Genomic DNA, 26,749 nt, shown 5'->3' on the forward strand with positions numbered 1-26,749 from the left:
TGGCAGGCAAGTCAATGGAGTGGCCAATGGCAGAAACGCTTAGTCAGGGTGCTTCACAGACTGTGATTGATTTCCCTCCAATGACCCCTCTCACACAGTGGCACAGAGAGTAATTCAGCTCAGCCAACACATTCTGGAAGTGGATGAAAGGAAGTACAAACTCACTGTAACGCAGCCTCGTATGAGCTTAGATCCAGACCAGGTATGTTTGGCTGTAGTTTATGCACAATTTATAAATGAACACTGAATTATAGTGCAACATTAATGACTGTTGGTTGCTCCTCTGTCTCCATAATCTTAGGTTGTCTTAAGGTTATCAGCAACTATTAACTACCACCACCTTCCTTGTGGAATCACTGCATTGGAGAGCTTTTGTGAGAGCTACCCAAAGGTCCAGATAACCTACGCTGCTACCGAGCCACTCTGTACACTGTCCGGTTCCTATTCACAAGTTCAGGCTGTCTTGGCTCAACTACTCGACCATCTTCCTCAAGATCCAGGGTCAGCAGACAACAAAGAGCCTGGTCAAAGTGCCGCCAATGGGTCCTGGTCTGTTCAGCCCTCACAGAAGCATCAAGCTCAAGTGTCTGACAATACGAGGAGAAAACCACACAAGGAAAAGAAACAAGAAGAAAATAATGACACTGGCAGGACATCTACTAAGAAGGACTTGGGCTCAAAAAGGGATCTGACACCTGGGGGTTATGGCTGGGAGGATGGAAGCAACACGGAGGCTGGAGCCTTACAGCCCCCTCCCACGTTCGTAGAGGACTTCACTTTAATTGTGGATGCAGACTTGTTCCAGTACCTGGAGAGACACTGCAGGACGGAGTACCATCATATCCTCAGTCGCTATAACACTGAGGTCATACCTGAGACGAACCAGGGCGTGACCACCCTGTTTCTTAAAGTTGCAGAAACGGCAGGGATGGGGGAGAGGCAGCAGCAGGAGTGTTTGAAGCTGGCTAGTGAGGCAATAAGTCAGCTTTATCAGGAAAACGAGACGATGATCCGTCGATCTCAGGTCTCTAAGTCTAGCTTGTCCCCCAGAGGAGGACTGCAACTGGCTGTGGAGAATTTACGTCTCAAACTTCCCAAACTTCTTCTGAATGAGGACGAGAAAAATATTTACATCATTGGGAGGAGTAGTGATGTGTCTGAAGCAAAGCTCCTTCTTCTGGACTGTGATAGAGAGAGAGATACAAGGAAGGATGAAGGTAGCCTTCTTCGGTACCCTTTGTATGATTCAGGTTCAGCGTCTTCATCGCAAGCTCATGAAGAACAAGTCCCTCATGGTGTGACCTCAACCGTGGGATCTTGGGATTTGGAAGATGAAGGTAGAGCTGATGGAGCCAAAAAGTATAAACTTGCGGCACGGTTTAAAGATTCGGGGATGCCTGCGTTGGGCTCTCGATTTCCAACCGACTTCTCCTTCAGAACAAACCCATCGCCCAGTAGGCAAACAGGTCTCAGTCCATTGTTAGGGTATGATGGACCGTCAGCAGTAGCCCAAAACACTGGAGAGGACATATTGTTTAGACCAAACTATGCATTAGTTCCACCTACCGCCATGCAGAATAAAACCTCTTTGAACAAAGAAATGGATACTAAACCCAAGAATACAGTGCCCCCGTTTAGTACTTCTCATTCCAAGCCGCCCGAAAGCGCTTCACTTCCACCTCCAGGGTCTGGTTCCACCTTGAAGCGGGCCAGCAGTTTCTCAGGAACGCTTCAGCAGAAGACTCAAGTTGCGGGTCAGAAAAGCCTCGGCGATGCCAGCAAGTCATCAGTCAGGGCCCGGGGGAGATCCTCTAGCTTCAGTAGCCTAACAGGAAGAGACAAGCACGAAGTCCACAACGCAGAGATTTCTGTTTCCAGTGTTATGTGGGATTACATAAAGGATGCCTACCAAACCCGAGTGGAGGACCTTACCTCTGATGTTCAGGTGAAAGAGAGTGGCAAAGAGGGTAGTAGTAAGGATCTGACTATTGTCCTAAAAGGGGCAAACTCGGCCAAATTGACTTCATGCCAGCAAAGTTTACAGAAGCTAGTTGACTCGGTTAGTGAAGACTTCTATATTGTTGGACTACGTTTTTCAGAGCTCGGCGTCACTGATGAAGCAGATGCAACCCTCCAGGCTTGTTGCTCTGAGATAAGGAGCCGCTTTAAGAAGGTTACCGTCCACATTTCGAAGGAAGTGTTATATCTTGTTGGACCAAAACAGTTGTGTTCCAAGGTTGGTGCTTCACTTCGGGAAGTATTTAAAGGGGAACCGGGGCAACACCTCTTCTCTAACCCCCCTTACGACTATTCTCCCGGTTCTGTACGAATGAGCGCGGACCTAACAACTGGATTGCATTTACACGGTGAATCTCAGGTGATGCAAGAGACCCAGTCAGGTAAAGCTGCGGGGAACAGCGTGAGCCAGGATTGGAAAACAACCTACAGAAGTGACTTTGGGGAGAAGGAGGTTGTAAATGGATCTGTTAGTCAATCATCAGTGAGGAAAGAGCCTGTTATTAAGGAGAAAGTGAATATTACAGCTAAAGCGGGGGCATATGGACAGAAGCTTCAGCCATTGAGTAATCACTCTATGACAAGAAATGATGCAGGTCCGAGTCCTGTGAATGGCACCACTCCAAAAGCAACCAAGAAAGAGAGAACCACGCATGCGACCAAGGGAGATAGCACACGGCAAAGGCATGCGGAAATCCCGAACCATCCAGAGGAATCCAGGTTAGGTCAGGGAGGTCAGGCCATCTGTAACTGTGAGCAGAGCATGGCGATATTGACGAAGTGTGGGCTTAGCATGTGCCCAAGGTGCCTGGAAACACAGCATCACAACTGCAGCGTTTGTCATGAGACGGACCAAACACCTCGTGGCCTGCGTGGCGACATGAAGACGTCCAGATTACAGATCAGTTTACCGGGTCACATCAAGGACTTAGTCATAAAGATCACTTACCGTATTCCCGATGGGATCCAAGGGGTGAGTAGCTCACTTAAAGCTTCACACTGATAGATGTTATATCCAATGGAGGGTGTTTTTCTGTTGTTTAAGCTGCAGTGCCAGTCAGGTTGTCTTGAGTACCTGATGTTCACACTTGTAACAATTGTGAGAAAAGTAAATGACACACTCTTTCACTTCTAATGTTGTGTGTATAAGAACATAATAAAAAAAACTAGGCAGGGGCCTTTCTGTGTGGAGTTTGCATGTTCTCCCCGTGCTTGCGTGGGTTCCCTCCGGTTACTCCGGCTTCCTCCCACAGTCCAAAAACATGCATATTAGGTTAATTGATGATTCTAAATTGCCCGTAGGTGTGAGCGTGAGTGTGCATGGTTTGTGTATTTATATGTGGCCCTGCGATGGACTGGTGACCTGTCCAGGGTGTAACCCCTGCCTCTCACCTGAAAATAGCTGGGATAGGCTCCAGCAGACCCCCCGTGACCCTACAAAGGATAAAGCGGTATAGATAATGGATGGATGGATGGATGGATGGATAAAAAAAACTCTGATCCTGAGAAATTCATATTAGTCCGTGCCATAGTTTACTGATGATATAAGGAAGCATAAATGAGGAAAAAGATTGAATGGGGTAAAAAAAACAACAAAAAAAAACACTCTTTGATTTAAAGTTCAAGCCACATTTAGCAGAAACAACTTGAAGTAATTGTTTTCTGTATGATGTCATCAATATTTCACTTTATCAGGGAGGAACTTTTGGCCAAATTGTCTTTAAAATGTTTCTTCAGTTTGTTGACAGTTTTTTTAAGGTCCCAACTATGATATTCCACTGAGGTTGAGGTCAGGACTTCTACCTTTCTTTACTGTCCGACTGATGGCCTCGACTCAGAATCGTTTTTGTAGTTCATGGTTGACTCATTGGCTGTAAGGCGTCCAGGTCCAGTGGCTGCAAAACAAGCCCAAATACTCCCCCCCATCGCCATGCTTAACATGTGTTATGGGATGTTTTTGCTGATATGCTGTGTTTGCTTTTCTCTAAACGTGACATTGTAAGTTATGGCCGCACATGTTTTCTATTTCTCGAGCCTCAGTCACACAGCAAGTTTTTTTCACCTCTGTCGCCATCTGACAGCGGTGTTCAGAGCCCCCCCCCCCAAAAAAAAATAAGGAGACTAGAGAGGTAGGCTTTGGCTTGAAGGCTGTATTTTGAGCTTTGTCATCCGACTTGGGGCCGGAGCTACTCAGAGAACCCTTTTGCCTCCACGTGTTGTGCTGAAGCCGGGCCATGGTCCCTCAGCAGCAGACGTGTCCTCCTCCAGCTGTGGACAGTTTTGGTAATTTGGTTTGGTATTGGCAAACTCCGTCAGCGACTGGGAATAAGGCCTGTGCAGCTGTATGAGTTTCTCAGGAACTACTAGGTAGAAGTTTTATTTTTTTTATTGGAATTCTTTTCACCACCATTCTGTGTTTGACTGAATGACTGAATAAAGCAGCCGGAGACATTAGAGACTGATTGTGGACCATGAAGTAGAGGAAAGGGACCGTCCACAGACTGAGGAATGTCATACTGCTTTGTGAATGCATACACTGGGGAGGGAATTTACTCCTAGGAATGCACAGCTGGAGTGTGGAGGTGGAGCGAAGAGGGGGTCTCTATTATATCTTTGTAGTGCAATTACTGTGAAGTTGTGGACTCCAAATTATGTGGAAATTTCTTTTCAGCCTTTTTGAGATAGCTAGGTAGAAACTATAGCTTCTCTAAGATGTTGGCTGATGTTGTTCCTCCGTGTAATTGTGTTAACACACACCTGAATGTTCCAGAGCAGTCTGTCTGCTCTTATAGAGGACCAATACTTGTTCTCTGAATACCTGAAAGGGCGTACTTTTTCACAAACATGTTTTGCATTTTTAATTAGTTTTGAGACCAAGTAAGAAAAATGACATTTTTAATGTCCTAAGTGAAGGGAATGCATTATTTTTCACATGACTGCATGTTAAGGCATAATAAAGCTACATGTTAAATATTTCCCACAATTCTTTACTTATTTATTGTCAAAAGAAAAAAAGCAAATTCTTACCCAGCATGCCAAGCAGACTGCTGGTGTTGAAATATACCGGTAACTCTCGTGGCTATGTGAAAGAAAAGTACTTTCACTTTTTGATTTGTAAAGTATAAAAAAAAAGTTTATTCTGTTTTTTTCATTATCAGGACAATCACCCATCTCCTGGAAAACCATTTAAAGGAGGTCTATTCGAGGCCTATCTCCCCGACTCTGCCAATGCGAAGAAGCTTATTCCCAGACTGCTGAAAGCCTTCAAGCAGGGACTCACCTTCACGGTGACAGGCCAGGGTGAAGAAGCCACCGTCATCTGGGGTTGCATCCCACATAAGACCAGCACAATTGGAGGCAAAGCAGAGTGAGTTAACCTGGTCTGAATGTTTAACAGGACTGCCAGCCACATCTTATTTTGAACATGAACTATGGCTGTGTTGGTCAACAGCACAAAAGGTTGCAGTTAAACAAAAGGTTTCAAAATTGGGAAGTGACCGTACACTGATTTCACTGGTCGTAACACTTTTCTATTTTGCATTCACAAAGGGTTATAATTAAGAGTTAAACTCCTCATTACAGTTAGAATTAAAACATTATGTTTGCATGTTGGTTCATTTACATATGGTTAGATGCTTTTATATTCCTGGGCTGGTGTTCCAGTCATCTCAAAGATGCTCAACACAAAAGCATCTCATGGTTACTTAGGGTCGTGAAACCTCTATGTTCTGTACTGTGGACAAACATAACCATTGCTTACTTTCACATGAGGTTGCAGATCAGAAGACCTTAAATCTAAGATGAAATATCTTGTTTTTTTGCTTTTTTTTCAGGAAAGGCTACCCAGACTCCAGTTACCTGACGCGCTTGTCTGCAGTCCTGAACAAGTATGGGATTGAGTAGCCAGGTTCCACAAAGAAAACAACGAAGAGAAGGAATATATATATGTATATATATACATATATATGTGTGTATATATATATATATATATATATATATATATATATATATATATATATATATATATATATATATATATATATATATATATATATATATACACACACATATATATATATATATATATATATATATATATATATATATATATATATATATATATATATATATATATGTGTGTGTATATATATATATATATATACACACACATATATATATATATATATATATATATATATATATATATATATATATATATATATGTGTGTGTATATATATATATATATATATATATATGAATACGCACACATACATATTTTTCGTTTTATGCAATTTGCACTGCATTTGATTAATTTCAGGTTATTTTGTTGTACAGTGTTTGATTATTTACACTTTAACAGAAATTGTTATGCTAATCTGATTTATATATTTGGCTGACTTGGCTGCCTTACTGTTTTTTGGTTTTTAAAGGTTTTTCAATCTTAAATGTTTTTTTTAATGACCTTGCATAATTATCTTAAAGAAATATGTGTATATGTTTAAATATTTTTCTATTCTTTCACTATATTTGTTGTAAACACGTCAATTTATACCGTGTTGTCTGACTACTGCTATATGGAAAGATATTTTAAACCGTCCTTTCATTCAGTTTTGGAAAATTAGGCAGTTATTTGTAAGAAATGAGACAGTAAATACATCCAGGTCAGGTAATTCTGTCCTGGATTAGAGCTGGCACAGAAATAAAAGAGAACATTTCCTGACTTTTTTTGTTATGCTTTTTTTTTCTTCTTTTTTTCCTTTTTTATTAGTCCTGGAAAACATGTAAGGCATATGGTAACATTACACACTGAAGCATTACAAGCTCTAAAAGCCATGTGGACAACATGGCACCACACAGTAAACCCATAGTCAAGCACAGAAGCAGCATCAATTCAAAGGGTTTAAAAAACAAAGACGAGAAGTGTGTTTGCAACCAGGAGGGGGTGGGAAGAAAAAAAAAAGAAGCCATGGATGGACAGAGTGAAGGAGACTGAGAAATCAACCTGTTGTGTATGCCTTGTAGAAGATAGGTGTCTAACAGGTGATGTGTGGCGTGGCGGGATGGAAGTGAAGCGAGTTCCTGAAGCATTCCCAGAGATAGGTTAAGATGTCTCATATATTCACCAGCTGAGCCTTGGCAGTGCCCATGCTGATGGTGAGAACAGGTACTCGGGATGCATGGGGGGGGGGGCGGCGGCAGACTGGCACTCTCTTCCCTCACACCACTACATGAAACTAACGGCCATCTATACAAACACGGTTTCTTTAATGGTTGGCTAAACATGCATCCTAGTACTGTACATGGTAAGCCCAAGCAGATTGCACTTCCTCAGCATCTCAGCGAAGCGTCAGCTTTGCCATACCTCAAAAGTGGCTGCAAGCAGATGTGGGTGTTTAGGTTGTCAGTGTGGATGAGTGAACACAGGGGCACTGAACTTTTAAATACTGTAAGCCACTGACGTATGCTCCCTTTAGATCAAAGAGGGTCTTAAGAGATGAATGGCTCAAAAAGTTTGTGTTGTGAACTCTCAGGAACCATGATGGGTGAGTGTGTGTGTCTCAGTAAATGCTCGGTTAAATGGTTTCCTGCATGAAGAAAACTGGAATGACCTGAGAATCCATTTAAAACAAAAATTCGCCTCAAAGTTGAACAGCGGTGCCTGTGGGAGACGTGAGGTGCAAGCCAAGACAAACGGAAGAGAAGCTATCGGAAAAATTGCACTCGTGTTTTTCTGACCAGACTAAGGGTTAGTTAGTACTATCAAATCTAAAATTGAAAAAAAAAAAGAATTACCTCTGTTTTATTCTTTTTTTTCCTCACATTGTAACTGTTTTTCCTGTGCATCTCTTCAGTTGCTCTTGCATAAGTGTCTGGGATGACTGGGAAACCATTTTAAAATGACATACAGTCCTGCCTCGCTGTGATGGAAAAGCTCTCAGACAGCAGGCCAGAGTTGGAATGGGTGGGCTTAAGTTGAACCAGTGGATCCGTTTGAACCCCAAACCCAGACACCAAGCACCCGGCCTGCTGAGTTCATCTCAAAGGCATTAGCTCAAATGGACCAAAGGGAAATTACAAAAGAAGAAAAAAAAAAACCTGCTTCTAATCTGTTTTCCACATGCAGATGAACGCATGCGATGTCAAATTCCAGATGTCAAAGTGATGTTTAATTCTCAGCGAATGTGTATGTAGAGAAAGGGGGCCGATACGGAGAGGGGGGTTTGGCTCGCTGCTCGACCGCTGCACCAGCCAAGAGGCTCTGCAGATGCAGCACAGGAAAAGAGGAACGACTAGCAATCCTCGAGTGAACCGCAACCAGCTGTAAAGCGGATATGTTGTGTCTGGGGCAGGCCAGGGCTGAGGTGTTATCGGCCAATAAGTTGGGGTTTTGTTCAGCTGTGTTACAGCATTGGCATTCCTGCACAGCTGTGTGAGCACATCTGTTTCCCTAACTTGTTTCATGGACCATTTGCAAAACGTACTGAAAGAAACGTAAACAGAAAGGAATACTGTGAAACCTTGGGTTTGGAGGAAAATCGCAGACCTTCCTAAACTTTCATCTTTCGGTGGAACTCTTGTGTCTTAAATGGACCTTCATTATATTTATAGTTGCAAACACATGGGAGAGCTCTACTAGTTGTGGCTGAGATGATGCTTGAGCTGGTAAAAACACAGTGGAAATGATATAAATACAAAAGGATGGGGCCTCGGATTGAGGTAAGCTTTGTGCAAGGTGGGAGGCACAGCACGGACCTATGCATGAGCAAGACTGCAACCAATCAAAAATTGTAAACTGTAAACTGCAAGACTAAAAAAAACAAACAAATAAACAAACAAAACAAAACTGTCAGCACCCATGAGCATTTGGAATACAAATCTGATACACTGTCACATCTCATTTAGCATTTTCTTTCCTCTTCAAGGTTGACGGAAATGCATCCAAAAGCAGAATTTTCTTTATATATTTTTATGCACTGTTAATATTCAAAGCATCGACAGAGGAATATACATACAATTTGGCACACATTTGGACCAACAGAAAAACTTCATCACATTTAAAAAGGAGTGCAGGTTGGCAGGTCCCCACATACCGTAGCGTACTGTATGCGCTTTGAACTTTAAACCCTTGGATAACAAAACGAAACAAATGAAAATATAAAGGTAAATCAAAATAACATAGCATGTAAAACATCTCTTTTAATTCTTTTTTTTTCTTTTACTGAAGCATTTGATTCTCACATGGCACTCGGAACAGAAGCACTGTCCACAGGTTCACGAAGGGAGCCCAACAGATTAGAACAGAACACTAACCAGAGGCTGACGGGACACAATCACTCCCCACACCAGCGTGGCGCTCGCACTCCGGCCCAGATCACCCTGTTCCACATTTCACTTCCCACAGTCAAGGATGGATGAATGCTTTGATTTTTAGCTGCCACCCAGGAGAAGTCGGCCAAAAAAGCAGGAACTGGCAAGCTCGAAAATGAGAGGGACCTTTTCCCGCGAGTGTTTGTGCGTCTGCCACCTGTGCTGCCTCAACAGATGCAGCGGACGATGGGAAACAGACCACAAACCTGAAGCCGTAATCAAAGCCTGCGCGGGGCCCGGAGTGCGACTGCCATGCTCGCAAGTGCATTAAGATCACCGAGCAGAGTGCAAAAATACTAATACCAAAGTGTCCTCGTAACACAGGCCTCTTATCAGACAGGAGGGAGAGAGATAGTAGGAAGGGAGGGTTGGTTTGGAGCTACGTAGCGCTGTAGCAGAGTAGTGTAAGGTGGCAGAGAAGGTGGAAAAGTGGTAGGAGTAGGTAGGGTTGGCTGCTTTTAAAACCTGACAAATGACCTGAGGACACACACGTCTTCACACACAATGGCGCACCACACACAGCACATGAGGGAGGCCACTCATGCTAACACATTTTTTTCCTTTTTTTTTTTTTTCTTTTTTAAACAAAGTCACTAGTCACCATCTGAGTCTCAACAGTGAAGCTGGACACAAAGACAGGCAGGCACCGGCAGGCAGAGCCGACGTTTGAAGTTGAAAGATTTCTCATGAATGAGACAAGATGCATAATGTCCATTAGGGGGAGTGGTGCGCTATGTTTGCAGCATGCTAGGAATTGCACACGTTGTCAATGTAAAGATTTGAATTTCAGGCTCACTTGAAATTACAGTCTAGTAAAGCAGCACAGATAACCTTTAAAGCTGCTCCACCTCCCCTTTTTTTTTTAGATTATCAATACATGTTCTCCATGTTTAACATGGGTAAAAAGCACCGGCCGTTTGGCAGACGTGGAGTTAGGAGAGCGGAAAAAGAGGCGCACGGGGAGAGGGAGTCAGAGAAATGAACCACGGGGCCATCTCTGACAAGCCTGACGCCTGTTGCTATGCCGACCATCGAGAGGGAAACAGAGAAGGAGGGCGAGAGAGAGAGAAAGAAAGAGCGGAGTGGCGAAGCAAAGAATGGACACCAGCTCCGGCTGAATCTCCTCTCTCTCGGGTCACGGTGATCGACAGGCAAGTGGTCGCTGTGAAAGGAGGAGAATGTCGTGGAATGCCTCGAGGAGGATCAGGGAGGGCACAAAAAAAGGCCTGATGCGGAGGGGAAAAAAAAAAAGAACTTGTATTCACATTCTTAACTTGCTCACTTCAGGCGCTTCACTGTCTATGTGATGACAGTGCCCCTTTCATCACATTCAGAGTGTGCATGTTGGTGTGTGTATTTGTTGCTCGTTTGAACTGAAACAAATTCTCTCTTAATTGGCACTGTGCACTTCTTGCCAACAGTTGGTCAGCTAGAAAAATCTGTAACTAAGGAGAAGGAAGCTCAGCAATAATTTCAGCCTCCCCATTCAAAGCAGCACAAAAAGGCTCATTATGAGGGAAAATTCATATTCAGGCAAGTGCAAAACTGGAGCCGGGTCTGCAAACCTAGCTGAATATCTGGTGGGAAAGGATGCGTTATGGAGCCGTTTCCCCCCTCCTCCTCCGACGAGGATAAGGCCATATATATGTGTCAATGCCCCGCGGCATTGACACAAGAAATCGATCTGCATGATCAAAATCACGATGGGATCGTCTCCTGGGGAGGTGAGGTGCGTCAGCCAATCAGAGGCGAGACTGACTCATCCGTCAGTGACATAACCAAGAAGTGGTCAGCGAGAGCGACGTGTGGGTGGGTGTGGCTCGCCGTGGCTCTGCCTGTCTTTGCGTCCTGTCTGTGGGTCTGGCCCGTGGGTGCATTGGGGTGATTCGTAGTGACGGTGTGGGAGGTGTGTAAAGGGGGGGTTGGGGGGGGGGGGTGAGGACGGGAGGGGGAGGGTGCAAGTGGAAGTCAGAGCAGAACAATTTAACACAGTGGGAGTTGAGGTGCGTAGGGGCACAGGGTTCGAGGGAGGGGCGGCGGCGCTAGCGGGGATTAGGGTCGCCAAGGAGACGGTAATTTGCCTGAGGCCCGGATCGTACACGCCATCACTCCATAGCTCTCTCGTCTCTATTCCCATAAGCAAAAAAAAAACTAACAAACAAACAAGCAATTGATGGAAAAAAGAATGGATCTCATGAGGGACGGTGAGAAATTTAGACAAAATGAGGAAACAGTTTTGGTGAGGTGGGTGGAGCCACGCCTGAGAAATGACGGTGGACTGGAGGTGAAGGTGAAACACTGATAATGACATGATCTTTTTCAAATCTACCCCAAATCCTTCCCCTCCCTGCTAACCCTCCACCCCCACCCCTCCACATCTCCTCCCCCGATGATGCTCGTTCCCACCACACCCCCTGCTCCCAGGACACTAACTCCCTGCTGGTCTGCTTGACTATCCATCTATCCCCCCTCACTTCTCCTCCTTCTTAGGCTCCTCTTTCTTCTCCTCCTCCTTTTTCTCCTCCTTCTTAGGTTCCTCTTTCTTCTTGTCATCCTTCTTCTCCTCCTTCTTTCCATCGTCCTTCTTCTTGTCATCCTTCTTCTTGTCTTCCTTCTTCTTCTCCTCCTTCTTCTCCTCTTTCTTGGCCTCCTCCTTCTTCTCTTCCTCGGGCATGGGCTCTGTGGTGAGGATCACTTTGCCGATGTTGTTCCTCTCCTGCATCTTCCTCATGGCATCACCGACCTGGGGGAGAGACGGAGGAAGATAAGGCAATTATGGCGGGCAGGACGAGTGCAAGACACAAATATCCGGGGAAAGTGCAGACGCCTGCTCCTTGTCCACTGATCTAATACCAGTCTAAACACAAATCCTCCAGGCTGGTCGTCAATTATTATTTTAATGGGCAGTATACGAGAAATGATACTGGTTTAGATATGACTTAAAAAGTCTTTGAAGTAAAAATTAAGTGTGTGGCAGGGTGCGTGCCACGGGGGCCCGCCCGAAGGATGGAGAGACACGAAGCTTGTGCAGACCCTTTTTATTTCTCAATTAAACACCCAGACCACCCACACACAGTGCACAAGCACCTCTGCATGACAGCAGCTCCTCCGACCCCTCTCTGCTCTCCAGCTCTGCGTTATAAAGGCAGGCCGGGTGGAGGCGTGGCAGCCACTCAGGTGGATGGGACACAGGTGCGTGTCCCGTCAACCTCTCCACCCGGCCACAAAGTGGTTTTGACCAGTGCAAATGAAGTAAAAAGGAGTCAAAAATTCCTCAAAACCAATTAGGCAGAAACGTTTCCCATGATTTTATCTGATGTCCAAATGCTGCAAAAATGCAAAACATTTGAAAGTTTATTGCTCCTACGTTAAATGTTTGCCGCTGTGTATTCTAAATAAAGAAAGATACCGTGTATCATTTGTGCTTTGCGCTTTATCACCGGCTGCAGCTATCAGGTACATCACTGTTTTTTGTATGCTGCTGCCAATTGTCCTTCTTTGCCTGTCCGTAGCTGACTTTTATTTACAAATCCATTTTGGGACGTCTCCCTACATATTTGTGCGTGCACATGTGTAGAAACATCAGCCATTATGGCCTGCGCTCACAGAACTTTATTCAGATGCAGGTCCCGAGAGCCAGAACTGAACTGGGTAAAAAAGGCGTTCAGGTTTTCTGCCCCCTCAACTTGGAATGATGCGCAGAAGGACTTGAAATTGGTTGAGCTTGTATCCTTGGGTAAATTTAAATCCATTTTAAAAGACAGAGAAATTAGCTCTCTCGATTCTTGCAACTGCCCCGTTGTGTAAATTTTACTATTGTTTTTATTGTTTCCCCGGAATGTGTGACTGACTGTGTTTGTATGTATTGTTTTATTCTTTTTATGCTGCCATTTTGGCCAGGTCACTCTTGAAAAAGAGGTTTTAATCTCAATGAGTCTTTCACCTGGTTAAATAAAGGATATATATATGTATATATATAAAGATATTGCAGATTTATTGAAAACTGATCAGTGGAGAGGGTTAAGCACGTGCGTGTGTTGATTAGCACCAGGTTCACATCTCAGGTGTGGATTTAAATTGTCATGATCCCTGCAAGCTTTCCTCTCCCCAAAAATGCTCGTTAGGTTGATGGAGCATAACCCTGCATGTTTTTTTTTGTCTGTATCCAAAGAAAGTACTTTCTCTTATCAAGCCCCATATTTTACACTCCAGATTAGACTGTAATATTGAACCCCTGAACTCTCTCAGCGGTGGCCTCTCCATCATAATGATGAGTGGAGGATCCCGGCCAAGACCTGCCCCACCCTCCTCTTGAGCACTGAGCTCTGTCCACTGTCTGTTCCCGTCGCCATCACATCCCTCCCTCCCTCCGTCCTCCAACCCCCCCCCTTATTTGCGCGAGGCAGGCAGACCACCTAACGACCAGTGCCACGGCAACAGGGCCATCTCCTAGCAACGTAAAGCCCGGCTGAAACGTGGCTCTGACGTCTCAGACACATGGGAAAGAGGCAGAGTGTGGGAGTTGGAAGTAGGAGGGGGGCGGAGAGAGCAACTGGTATCCCTGAGATGAAGAGCGTGCGCTGGAAGAGAGAGCAAGAATTAAAAGATTCATTTTAAATGTGAATGAAAGTGAGAGGGGCTGAGGCTCCTCTGTCAACTCCACCCACTTCCACTTTCTCAAGCTCAAACAACACACCCCCCCCTGAGGCATCTCGGACAAGATTGTGCCATTTGTGGCTTCTGACATGATCATTATCCTCTTGGGTATCAGTGCAGATGCAGATAATGAATCTGCAGGAGGAAATCGCCCTGCTAATTTCTAAATATTGTTCAAGCACGTCTATTGATTTCTTGACGAACAGCAAAGAGCGGCATGGGGCGGGGGTGATAAATGGGGGCCAGGGCGTGGCATCCGTGCTCCATCCGCTGCTCTCCCCCAGCAGCTTTTCTGTGTTCGCCGCTACCAGAAACGGCAGCAGCAATGTTTGCAGTCGCCGTCATAAACCTAAGCTCCCAAGATAGACTAACATATACCTTCATCTCTCCTCTTAATCTTCACACTCCTTCATGCCTCTTTCAAGGCCCCTCCCTGAGACAGACGCACATGCTGACTAAAGGATGTCGCCATAGCAACAAGAGAGAAAGGGTAAAAAAAAAAAAGGGAAAAAAAGAAAACCACACAGACAGACACAGTGAAGAGGAGAAAGAATGACGCTAGATAGACAGAGACGGAGCGAGAGTTAATAACCTAAAGATGGCAAAGAGGAATCTGATATAAAGAGCAGACAGATGGAGAGGCAAAGAAAGAGCGTCAGATGGGGGAGAGAGAGACAGCGGGCGTTTCTCTCCGGCCACAGTCAACACAGCCAAAATACTGACCGGCTCAGACTTTGACAACAGAGGATGTCAGGCTCTGAGGCCGCCTTTCTAACCGGGGTTTCACACTCTCTCCATTCATGTCTTTTAGCTGCGTTAATTTTGTCAGCGACAATCCGAGTCTGTCGCCCCGAGTGACACGTATACGACAAAAGACACAGAGCTTCTTTAGGACAAACTGGGCCTGTTGAGCGCGAGCCTCGGGGGCCACGCCCAGCTGCTGCAGACACACAAAGACGCAACACGCGCAGACACTAACTCACCTGGCAGCCACACGCACGCTGGGAGTCGTAAGCGCTTGTAAGACGGTGGAGAGCATTGTAATCCAGTTGTAAATGCACCTGACTCACAATGAATCATCTGGTCATTCAGAGGGAGGTGCACGATAATGGCTTTAGTCACACTATCAGCAAGAGGAACATGGATGGGACTTGCTCTTCAGAGGAGCTTTAACTAGGAACATTAAAACTAAACATGAAGCGATGATGAAAACATGCCTCATCAGTGGCATGAAGGGTGGCATGATATGAAAATAATGAACCCAGACTTAATCCCAAGGGCTCACTAGCACCTTACATTTCTTTTAGTTCACTGTATCCTAATTAGGGCCCGAGCACTTGCAGTGCGAAGGCCCTATTGTAATTGCAGGAATTATTCTTCTTCTTCTTCTTCTTATTGTTCTGACAAAAGGAAGGCCTTTTTGCCCCCCTAAACGTGCCCAAAAAGTCACCAAATTTTGCACGCAAACCAGGCCTGGCGAAAAATTTGATATTTTATGGTTTGCATTAATGGGCGTGGCAAAATGGCTCAACAGCGCCCCCCGGAAAACTTTGTGCCTCAAGCCCCACGATACGGTTTGACGTACATGCACGAAAATCAGTACACACCTGTATCATTGCACAACTTAAAGAAAAGTCTCTTGGAGTCATGCCCGAAACCGAACAGGATGTCAGCCATTTTGAATTAATCGTGTCATTTTGGCGAAATTCATGCCATTCCTTCGGCAGTTAATACGGCCCGAACCGTAACGAGCACCCAGGTGTGTTATACATCAAAATATGCGTCTCCATCCTCCGACACCACGCATTACTTTTCTCTTTCAAAAGCGTTACCGTGACGACGCTAGACGCCAAAAAGCGCGCCCGCCCTTCATCTGATTGGTTCAGGCAGAAAAAACTTTGTGCCTCAAGCCCCACAATGCGGTGTGACGTACATGAACGAAAATCGGTACACTTCTTTATCATGTCGCAACTAAAAGAAAAGTCTCTTGGCGCCATGGCCAAAACCGAACAGGAAGTCGGCCATTTTGAACATTCCGAATTAATCACGTAATTTTGGAGCAATACATGCCATTCCTTCGAGAATTAATACGGCCCGAACCGTAACGTGCATCCAGGTGTGTTATACATCAAAATGTGCGTCTCCATCCTGCGACCACCCGCATTACTTTTCTCTTTCAAAAGTGTTACCGTGGCGACGCTAGACGCCAACAAGCGCACCCCCCCTTCATCTGATTGGTCCATATTTGATAGTTCCCCAAAAGGCACCAAATTTGGCACGCAAGCCAGGCCTGGCGATAAATTTGATATTTCATGGTTTGCATTAATGGGCGTGGCAAAATGGCTCAACAGCGCCCCCCGGAAAACTTTGTGCCTCAAGCCCCACAATACGGTTTGATGTACATGCACGAAAATCGGTACACACCTGTATCATGGCGCAACTTAAACAAAAGTCTCTTGGAGCCATGGCCGAAACCGAACAGGAAGTCGGCCATTTTGAAATCTGATTGGTCCATATTTGATAGTTCTCCAAAAGTCACCAAATTTTGCATGCAAGACAGACTTGGCGATAAATTTGATATTTAATGGTTTGCATTAATGGGCGTGGCCTAACGGCTCAACAGCGCCCCCTAGAATACTTTTCTCTGCCATAACTTTTGAATGGTTTGACATAGGAAGTTGTGGGTGGTGTCATGGGACTCTGTAATAAGTCCTTAAGCTTCGTTGGCCTGAATTAGCCCCGCCCCTTCTTCTGATTGGTTGTCCCGATTTTCTGCCATAACTTTTGAATGGTTTGACATAGAGAGTCGTGGGTGGTGTCATCAGACTCTGTATGGAGTCCTTGACCTTCATTGGCCTGAATTAGCCCTGCCCCTTCTTCTGATTGGTTGTTCCTTTTTTCTGCTATAACTTTTGAATGGTTTGACATAGAGAGTCGTGGGTGGTGTCATTTCTGATATGCTTATGGGGGGCGGTGGACGTGAGTGCGAGGGCCCGTTCATCGCTGCTTGCAGCTTTAATTACATTTATTCTTGTTCAGTCGAAGACACCAAATAAAGTGCAGATATGCACAAATATTAGTGGTGGGGGAAAAAAATCGATATTGCAATGTATTGTTGCGCTCTCTGTCGGAATAAATAATCGATAAACTGACCCCAAATATTGATATTTTATTACAACACACATAATGGATTTACGCGGTTGTCCCCGCACTATTGTTCATGCACTAATGTGTCCAGCTGTTCAGTTTACATTTACAAGACTAGGAGGCAGTGAGGTACTATTATATATATATATATATATATATATATGCACTTTCTTTTGTACATTCTAAGTTTTGGCATTGAATGAATGCATAACTACAGACGTTTTCCTTTTTATGGGTATTTTTCTTTTTTGGTCACATATATCGTGATATAATGATGAAACAATATATCAATTTCCTACAATATATCAAATATCGGAGATATCGTGTATCGTGGGCCACATATCGCCACAGTATTGAATCGTGAGTTACCCGTATCGTCCCAACCCTAACAAATATCAAAAATGTTTTTGCTTTGCAGGACCAGACATGCATACTTTGGTAACCTGAAAAAAACGACTTTGCCTTTTGCTGAAACTGTCCATCTGTGGGAAAAAAAACACTTAAAGTTGCTCCTCATGCATACAGTACGTCATGAGGACATGCACGCGTGACGTCGCTGGTAGACGACGAATACAAAGACGAGGAATTTCTCGTGCAGCATCTGGTTGTGATGACACAGACGTTACGTGACGATGTGCACATTTGACACTGTTGATTTGGACAGTTGTTAGTCGGGATGGTGGAGGACGGCGCTGCTTCAGTGACCTCCGTCCCAGAGACCCGGAGATTGACAATTATTGGAGACAGTGGCTTCAGACATCAGAGTCAGACATCAGACATCATCCAGAGTCCTGTCACTTTTCTGATTATCTTTCAGGCATGGTTATGGTTGGATTTAATATACATGACTAACTGTAGAAGCTGCAGAACACATGGCTCGTGGTTACATGTCTCACTATTCATGGGTGGAGGCGTAATAGTGTAATCTCATGTGGATGCTGCCCGACAGTAAACAGTAGTTTCCACCTATATGATGAGATGCACAGCAAACATATCTTATACACGTCTTCTTTTTTTACTTACATGTGCACACTTTTGCACTTTTTACCAAGCTTTGCTTCATCGGCCAACGACAAACGTTGTTTAAAGAACAAGCCCCTATGCAGAACATGTCATATTCCACTTTATCTCATGATTTTGTGCTGCAATAATAAGGTTTCACTATGAAAGACTAAGAAAATTAGCCTAATCTCCACCGGCAGATTAGCAGCCGTCTCTCCTGGTTCAGCCTCGCATGTTTACTTTGCTTTCAAATTGGTCTTGCGTTTGACAAATGATGATTTTCAGGTGGAAGTGAGAGAAACGGACACAAACCTGCTCCAGATGCCAGGTGGAGTCGATGCGGGGCTTGATTTTTTCCTGCTTGTACAGATCCAGGATGGTGTTCATGGCCTGGCTGATGAGCTCCATCTCCCCGTCCAGGTAGCCCAGGTGGAAGCCGCATACCGACTTGTTGCCCTGGATCAGGCTGAGCGTGTGGATGGAGAACTGGTGGTACCAGTTCTTGGCTACAGCGATCAGGTTCTTCCTCTGGCCTGCCAGCATGTTAGCCGCACCTGACAGGGAGGGGAGTCAAGTCACGGGAAAGACTTTAAAATCTCTACTTTGGTGATTTTATACAGTGTATGTTACATACGTTTGTTAAATCTTTCACCATTTACCACCTGTAAGGTTGGCAAAAAGCAACCCCCCCAAAACACCAACATCCTCATAGCCTTAATATTTATTTAGTTCTATTGTGTTCATTTTGTCTTCAGATAGATATCCTAAAGTTTCTTTTTTCCAGACAAATTCTCACTCAAATTCGCACATGCATTGGCTGTCAGTTCATGTGTCCATTTCCGTTTTGAATCAATACTCTTTATGGATACAAAACGGAAATGGACACATGAACTGACAGCGAATGACCAAAGTGCCTTGCTCAGCTGAACCACTTTTTCTTTTCTTTTATGCTTTTCTTTTAGAAGTTCTGTGAAATGAAGAAATGGTAAAAACAGAACATTAGAAGGGGTAGGACTAGAAAAGTTTTTTGAAACTTCATCCTACACCCTTTCAAACAGGAAATATTTATTTACATATAGATTTGTCTCTTTAATTTGCTTTGTTTTGCTAATGGTTTTTTTTTTTTTTTTTTTTTCGGTATATAAATTTGATGTATTCTGATTATTTTTGTTTTGTTTTTGTTTTAACCTGTTTGAATAAATAATGAAACAAAACGAAAACGAAACTCCTTACCTTCAATCTGACAGTTTCGGCGGTTCTCCCGCCTTCCTCAAAGTTCCTCAAAGTCACCACTTTGAGGAAGGCGGGAGAACCGCCGAAACTGTCAGATTGAAGGTAAGGAGTGGGAATTTGTCTGGAAAAAGGAAACTTTAGGATTAATATTTATTTGCAAAATAATGAACATGAGTGACATGTTAAGATCAAACTGTGTCAAGCACCTCTGCTTTGCCTGCTCTGGTTCTTTTGTCTCCCCTGCGTCTCCCTGTGTTTCTCACACCCTCACCTATCCTTGCACAGTAAAAAACCTCTTTAGCACTACATCTGTCACTGTCACCACATCCCAAACCCCCTCCACACATCTCCGGATAGCTGCCAGTGCTTTCCATCTCCATCTCTCTGGGGGGGGAAACAAAGCTTGCTCTGAGAGAACAGAGGGACCCAGGCTGCTACATTCAGACACATTCCAGGTTTGGTGCGGATAAAAATGCCCATTGTTCCGCCATGCCTACTGTCTGATTAGCTGGAGGAGCAGCGGCCCGCGCGGAGGGACCGGAGAGGGCGAGTGGGTGAGGGTGGAGGCTGGAGGGCATCGCGCTGCGGCTCGTAGTTTTCTGAGTGACGCGCAGAGTCGGGGCCCTGTTCTCCAGGGATGCCGACCCAGCCCACTCCGTGCAGCTCTGCAGCGGAGCGAGCGTAAGAGACTTCCCACGGATGACACGCAGCTCGCTGAGGACGTGAGTCTGACGAGCAGGGAGGTCACCCAGCCCGCCGGAGAGCAGCTTTACTCTGCAGCGAGAAAGCGTGAAACCCACAACTCTTTCCTCAAGGCTATTCTTCTCTTACTTTCTCAAGGATAGGGCTTTCTTTCTGTCACGAAGTACTACAACTCCCAGCCCCCAGTTGCTCAAATAAAATAAAATGAAATATTTTGCAGAAGTAGGATGAAAAGCATGTGAAGAATTTCACCTGATAATATTAATATGTAACTAAAGTGTTCCAGGAAGGAATGCCCTGCTAACAATGGCTGTGAAAATATCTCGCCTTCCCCACCCCCGCCTAATATCTATCCACATAAGAGGGATTTTATGGATCTAATATAATAGGGAATAAAATAGTTAATGTACTTTCTAGCCCAGGGGTCGGCAACCCGCGGCTTTAAAGCCGCATGCGGCTCTTTAGCGCCGCCCTAGTGGCTCCTGGAGCTTTTTCAAAAATGTTTGAAAATGGAAATAGATAGGGGAGGGAAATATATTTTTTGTTTTCATCAAATGGTTCCTGTAGGACAAACATGACACAAACATTCTGAACGTTTTCCAATGCTGAAGAGTATCGGGTTCATGCAGGAGAAAAGATATTTGAGAGGGGAAGATTTTTTTTATTGTGCACTTCGAGAAAAAAGTTTAAATGTCGAGAAAAAAGTTGGAATGTTGAGAAAAAAGTCGAAATTTTGAGATTAATGTTGAAATATAATTTCGAGAAAAAAGTCAAAATGCCGAGAAAAAAGTCAAAATGTCGAGAAAAAAGTCGAAATGTCGAGATTTATGTTGAAATACAATTTCGAGAAAAAAGTCGAAATTTTGCCTTTTTTCTCAACATTTCAACTTTTTTCTCGAAGTGCACAATAAAAAAAAATCTTCCCCTCTCAAATATTTTTTCTCCTGCATGACCCTGATACTCTTCCGTAGAGGATTCAACGTTTCTTGGAGTGAATCATTTGCATTCGTTGTCCAATAACAAAAAGAGTCACGTGGAAAGACATTAGCTACATTTGCAGCCGAGGACCCAGTTATAACTAATATAGATACATGAATCATGTCTTGTCTTCATTCTAAGGCTGATACAAGACTTTTCATTTTTTGCGGCTCCAGACATATTTGTTTTTTTTAATTTTCGGTCCAATATGGCTCTTTCAACATTTTGGGTTGCCGACCCCTGTTCTAGCCTATGGCCGTCTATGTCATGAAAAATTCTAAAGTCATGGATGCAAACATAAAACTGTTGATTATTTCTCTGGTAGTTGACATGTATTTCCACTTACCATAGGTAATGAGTTTGCCCATTGGCTTCAGGAGGTTGTAGGCCTTATGGGTGTCAGATCCTCCGAGCGGGTCCAGGATGACGTCCAGCCCTGGAGCAGAAGAAAGACGAGGGGGGAACTTATCACTGCTGCGAGTTGGGAGGCAGGCGCTTGCCAAAGCTCCTAAATGGGCCCGTGTGCGTGCGTGCCAGAGTTTCAGCAGGAGAAGTGAGTGCAGCCAAGTTGTGTCATATTTACACAAAATGGTTCCCATCAAGGAGGACAGACGGAAGACAATGCAAGATCTTTCTTGTTGCTAATAAGGTGAGAGGGCCGCCCCGTCACTGTCCATATCCGGATAACAGAGCAACCAACTCGGCAGATGGTAAAATACAGCAACCCATCGGGAAGGTTTCTTTGTGGTTTATTAATACCCAACCATGCAGGCTCCGACTTAATGATGTGCCTTTCTGCCAGAGGGGACTTTTAAATTAGACCGGCCCTCTTTGCTCCGGTAAACCCAGGGCCTATTGATCGTAGGGGGTTCACAGCAGGACTCTTCCTTGACCGGAGTACAGATGAACGTGCAGAGAGCCAAAGACAGAAAGATTGGTCGTGAGCCGGGGCTTCACATCGATCCAGGCTTCTAATTAGGTACATTCTGTCTAAAGTGTCAGCGCTCGCTCTCGATGTTTCCGTCTCTGCACTGTCTCTCCATCTCAGTCTACGCTACGTAGAACAGAAGCAGGATAGAGAGGCGGCTTTGAAATGAGCCTCCGGCATAATAGCATCCGGCTAGGAACACAGCAAAGATGGGGAAGAAACAAAAATAAAACCAAAAAAAAAAAGAAAAACAGGAACTGGACTTTGTTTCACGTTGCTGAGAAGCATCATTTCTGCACACGTCCCAGCAGCAAATCCATCTACGTAAAACTATGCGGGGGCATTATTTGTGGCAGTTGGAGTCACTGTTGGAATAAAAATGACTTTGCTTGTTCGGGGAAAATGACTCCCCATGTGCCATCAGTCTAGTGCAAATGACAGCCAGCTCTGCTGAGAAAACTGTAAGGAAACATCTGACGGTCTGCGTTTTATTCACAATTGATCAACAAATGCTGCAGACGCACAGTATTGCTTTGTGCCAGTGAGGCGTTATCGACCCGGGCCCTTCACCTTATGAGACAGTCTCACAGAACAAGCATTTAAAAAGACTTCATTTATAGTTGGACCACTCATTAGGCATCTAAAAAACACATCTATCTGTGAACTCATCAGATCATTGCAGATGGATCATTTTCCCACCTTTCGGACTGATCTTGCGGACTTCCTCTACGTAGTCCTTGGTGCGATAGTCGATGGTGTGCGTGACGCCACCTGCGCTGATGGTCTCATGTTTGCTGGCCGACGCAGTGCCGAACACGGTCACATCCTTCACAGTCTTGCACAGCTGAGTGGCTGCGATACCCACACCACCTGCAGGAAGAACACACGGATTAATACAGGTGGACGCGTGAAAAATGAAAAAGTTGAAGGACGGGACTTGTGATGAGGCCGAGCGGCAAGAGCGCCGATGATGATTTAAGACCGTCTGAACACAGTTTTAGGCGTCAAGACTGGCATGAAATGCGCCTTGACAAGAACACGTATTTTCATCGCCAGCTAAATGTGATTTGCATTATTTATTTTCATATAACAAGCAAGTCAATAACACGGTGGATGTGTTTTTCTCAGGGGTATGTAAGGAGCGCATTAAACACAATCACATTACCCCAGCTGGCCTGGGGAAATTAGACACCCACACACACACATGCACACACATGCACACACATACACACACATACACACACATGCACACACATGCACACATACGCACACAACCCAAGAGAAAGTAGCAATTGTTACCCAATAAGACTCCTTCGCTTCCATTTTTTCAAGATAAACTAAAATTCCACAAAAGTTGCCAAGATTCTGTTTGTCAGGAAAGGAGATGATTAAGTAACAATTGTGCTTCACTGTCCGTGACATTAAATACAAAGTAGATGTTTTGAACATATGCTTTTCTCTCCCCCCGCCGGGTTGGAACGCGTGTACATAGTTGTGGCAAATGCCGCCGCCAGTGTTTGCGGAGGGAGCCAGAGCAAGAAGTAATAGGTTACTGATAAGCAGAGGTTTGTTTGAAATGGAGTCTGACTGCAGGCCTGGAGCTGAAAGGCAACCGTAAAGGTCATCCGTGCTTGACCAACAAAGGAGTGCAGCACATGATATGAGAGAATGAAAGCAACACAAAGCACAGGGTTCAGTTGAATAACAGAACGGGCTGTTTGAGAGCTTTGGAGGAACTGAAATGATTGCTTGAAAACGCACCAAAGCTACCAAGTAGGCAGATAAAATACACAAAGACCATATCGTTTATTAGATTTATGCAATTAACCATATGGAAGAGTTTTGAATCTGTTGATTTCAGTTCATGTTATTGTTATTGCAGTGAACAAACAGATTGGAAGTTGCATTGCTCCCTTTGCAATTTGTTTCCCGCATCCATCTCTTCTCTTCCACTTATCCGGGTCCTTGGGGCAACAATCTGTGCAGAGATCCCGAGCCACCACCTCCCGCTCTTCTGGGGCACACCAGGCACTCCCAAGCCGGTTGAGAAGTGCAGAGGCGGACTTACTATCCTGGGCAAATTAGCGCGTGGCTGCAAATCATAAAACAGCACCCATGGGAGACTCCGGTTCTGTGAGCAAGGCTGAGAACTGCATCAGCTCACAAACACAGGTTATTCACTTCAGTAGCCACTGGAGCAGCAGGAAGAGCAGCTCACATTAGTGCGGAGTTGCCAACAAAGAGACCTGTTGATAAGAGGGAGCCTTAAAGATACTGCTCATCACATGTGGCCTATGAGAAAGACTCTTTTTAACTTCTTTCAAATATGTTGTTGGCTCTGGATCCAACAGGGCACATGAAATAAGAAAAGCCATTGAAGCTTAAAATGTAAAACCTATCAAAGGTTCCAAGTGCAGCTGGTCTGGTGCCACATATTAGTAGTTAGTATAGTCCCAGTAAAATATAGCCTAATATAATAGTTAAGGTTATTTTAGAGTTCACTGAGTCTTAAGAGTAATGCAGCTTGGCAGTTGCTGCACCCTGATAATGTTGCTCCATCATTCCACATAAATGGACATAAATGGGGGATCTGAACTGTTATAACTCGTGTCTTCCTGTAACTGTTGCGCAACACATGTGCATCCTCCTTCCAGCAACTGTCCAGCTACGTCAAGCTCAAAATTTAAGACCGTCTCTTACTTTTTTTTCCCCTCCAGTTGTAAATAATGACACGATTGGCAGTGAATTGCAAGCACAGAATTTTTAGTGAAATAATGCTTACACCAGATTTTCCAGTCTGGAATGAAAACTTTCATAAACTACAAAAGCATCATGGCTGGATGTGATATCTCTGTCTCCACACACGTCAGGTGTGAGACTGCCACGGCACATCTTTTTCCTCTTTCTTTAATTCCAAAACACAGCCACCAGCTGCAAAGCTGCAGTAAATTTACTTCATTATCTTGCCAGAGAATCCTTTCTCCACTCCAAAGCCTCCTCCCAGCAAAACATGTATTAAACACCTCCCTTAGGAGGTGGAAATAATCTGGCGGAGTCCATCATCTACTGGAAATTAGCACAATTGTGAATCAAGATGTCTAAAGCTGTACAGGGACTTGATGGCCTTTAGAAAAGTGCTCGATACTCAATTCTCCTGTCCAACACATATAGGGACATCATTTTAAGACTTCTTCAAGTCCACACACACCAAGACTGCGTGGACATTCCCCCGAGCACACTTCTGTATGATCTGAGGCGTCGGGAGCTGCTCTTGGGTTCCACAATAAAGACTAAATCCCCATTGCTGCTCTGAATTTTTGGTTTTACTATTGGCCAGATTGTCTTTTCTAGAGGATCACAAGGGAAAACATCTCAAGACCACCCTGATGTGTCCAGCCAGAGGCGTCTCCCTCCACTTTCCCACAATCACGCAGCGAGAGTATTAAGGAACTTAAATCTCTTCCACCTCTGGGGCCCTACTGCGACACAGTTGTCCACTTTCCTCGGTAGCCTCATCCCCGGTAATGCACGAGTTCCCCCTCCCTGGCCTGCATTTCAGTTTTGGAAGGTGACCAGCTGGATCGAGACAGTCCACGAACAGAGGTGTCAAAAGTATTCACATTCATTACTCAGGTAGAAGTATAGATACTAGAGTTTAAAAATACTCCTGTAGAAGTTGAAGTATCAACTCAAGTTTTTCACTTAAGTAAAAGTATAAAAGTACTGGTTTCAAAACTACTCAAAGTATAAAAGTAAAAGTAATGTAAGGGGGAAAAAGCCATTAAGGACAAAAGCCATTGAAAATGAATGCATCTTAGTATAATGCAAATATATTAAAGAACCATATATGTGTACTATTGAGCATTAACATGTGTTTCAGAGAGCAGGAGATATGATGACTAGTTGCCTATAAGTATTGTAATGGTGCAAAAAGTCAAACTTCAGAGGCATGTTATCATTTATCCTAACCTTTATTGGAATGTACATCCAAGTTTAGTTGCAGGAATCTGAGGGAACGGATGTAAGAACAAAACTGGACAAGAACATCTGAAACAACCACAACCAAATTCACTCTATCCGGATGGAGCAATTTAACTGGATAGTTTTTTTTTAAAGGCCGAAATGAAATAGAGTAACGAGGCTGTTTTTTAAATGTAAGGAGTAAAAAGTACAGATAATTGTGTGAAAATGTAAGGAGTAAAAGTAAAAAGTCGTCTGAAAAAAAATTACTCCAGTGAAGTATAGATAACCAAAATTTCTACTTAAGTAAGGTAACAAAGTATTTGTACTTTGTTACTTGACACCTCTGTCCACGAAGGATAGTCGGTTGAATCCGCAGAGACTACGTTTCCCACTTTAAACAGTGCTGGTGAAACACTGACTCCTAAAGTGTAGGTTTGTCGGCAAATCTTCAAAAGCAGATAGATATGATGTTAGCGTCAAACTCCTTGCAGATCCGAGGATTTGCTCCTGCCATCACCTGAGCCACGTTTCTCTTTTTCTGCAGGCTACTTGTCAGTCATTTAGTCTCACCAATCCAACCAAGCTCTGTAGTAGGGATGGGCGGTATGGACTAAAATATTTATCACGATAATTTCTGGCATTTATCCCGATAAAAAAAAATACCATTCAACTCCCCCTTTTTAAATATAAATCTATCTGCTCTAAAAGAATACTAAATACTACTAAACGTCATCAGAGGGAATTTATCTTTCTTT

At 44.2% G+C, this 26,749-nt stretch overlaps 2 protein-coding genes across 2 annotated transcripts in view; one reads left to right on the plus strand and one right to left on the minus strand.

Annotated features, from left to right (window-relative positions):
- Positions 1 to 5,954, plus strand: si:busm1-163l24.3 (uncharacterized). The gene is made up of 4 exons (XM_061711507.1): positions 1 to 202; positions 302 to 2,989; positions 5,175 to 5,383; positions 5,850 to 5,954. Exons 1-4 carry the CDS (start codon positions 182 to 184, stop codon positions 5,917 to 5,919), a joined length of 2,988 nt encoding a protein of 995 aa, XP_061567491.1. The 5' UTR covers positions 1 to 181; the 3' UTR covers positions 5,920 to 5,954.
- Positions 5,955 to 11,800: 5,846 nt separating this feature from the next.
- Positions 11,801 to 26,749, minus strand: part of vat1 (vesicle amine transport 1) — a 34,194-nt gene continuing 19,245 nt past the window's right edge. The window contains exons 3-6 of the mRNA XM_061711527.1: positions 22,731 to 22,901; positions 21,450 to 21,539; positions 18,503 to 18,744; positions 11,801 to 12,128 (exon numbers count right to left, since the gene is read on the minus strand). Coding sequence (XP_061567511.1) covers positions 11,856 to 12,128; positions 18,503 to 18,744; positions 21,450 to 21,539; positions 22,731 to 22,901 — 776 coding nt within the window. The 3' untranslated portion in view covers positions 11,801 to 11,855. The remainder of the gene's footprint in view (positions 12,129 to 18,502; positions 18,745 to 21,449; positions 21,540 to 22,730; positions 22,902 to 26,749) is intronic.

The sequence above is a fragment of the Cololabis saira genome, chromosome 21 (assembly GCF_033807715.1).
Source record: "Cololabis saira isolate AMF1-May2022 chromosome 21, fColSai1.1, whole genome shotgun sequence".
In the NCBI taxonomy this organism is placed as follows: domain Eukaryota; kingdom Metazoa; phylum Chordata; class Actinopteri; order Beloniformes; family Belonidae; genus Cololabis; species Cololabis saira.

What these genes read in the sequence shown, in the direction of transcription:
- si:busm1-163l24.3 (XM_061711507.1), top strand. Translation starts at nt 182, where the DNA reads ATGAGCTTAGATCCAGACCAG. An exon ending in TGAGCTTAGATCCAGACCAG is followed by an intron (nt 203 to 301) that starts GTATGTTTGGCT and finishes CCATAATCTTAG; the next exon opens with GTTGTCTTAAGGTTATCAGC. An exon ending in TTCCCGATGGGATCCAAGGG is followed by an intron (nt 2,990 to 5,174) that starts GTGAGTAGCTCA and finishes TTTCATTATCAG; the next exon opens with GACAATCACCCATCTCCTGG.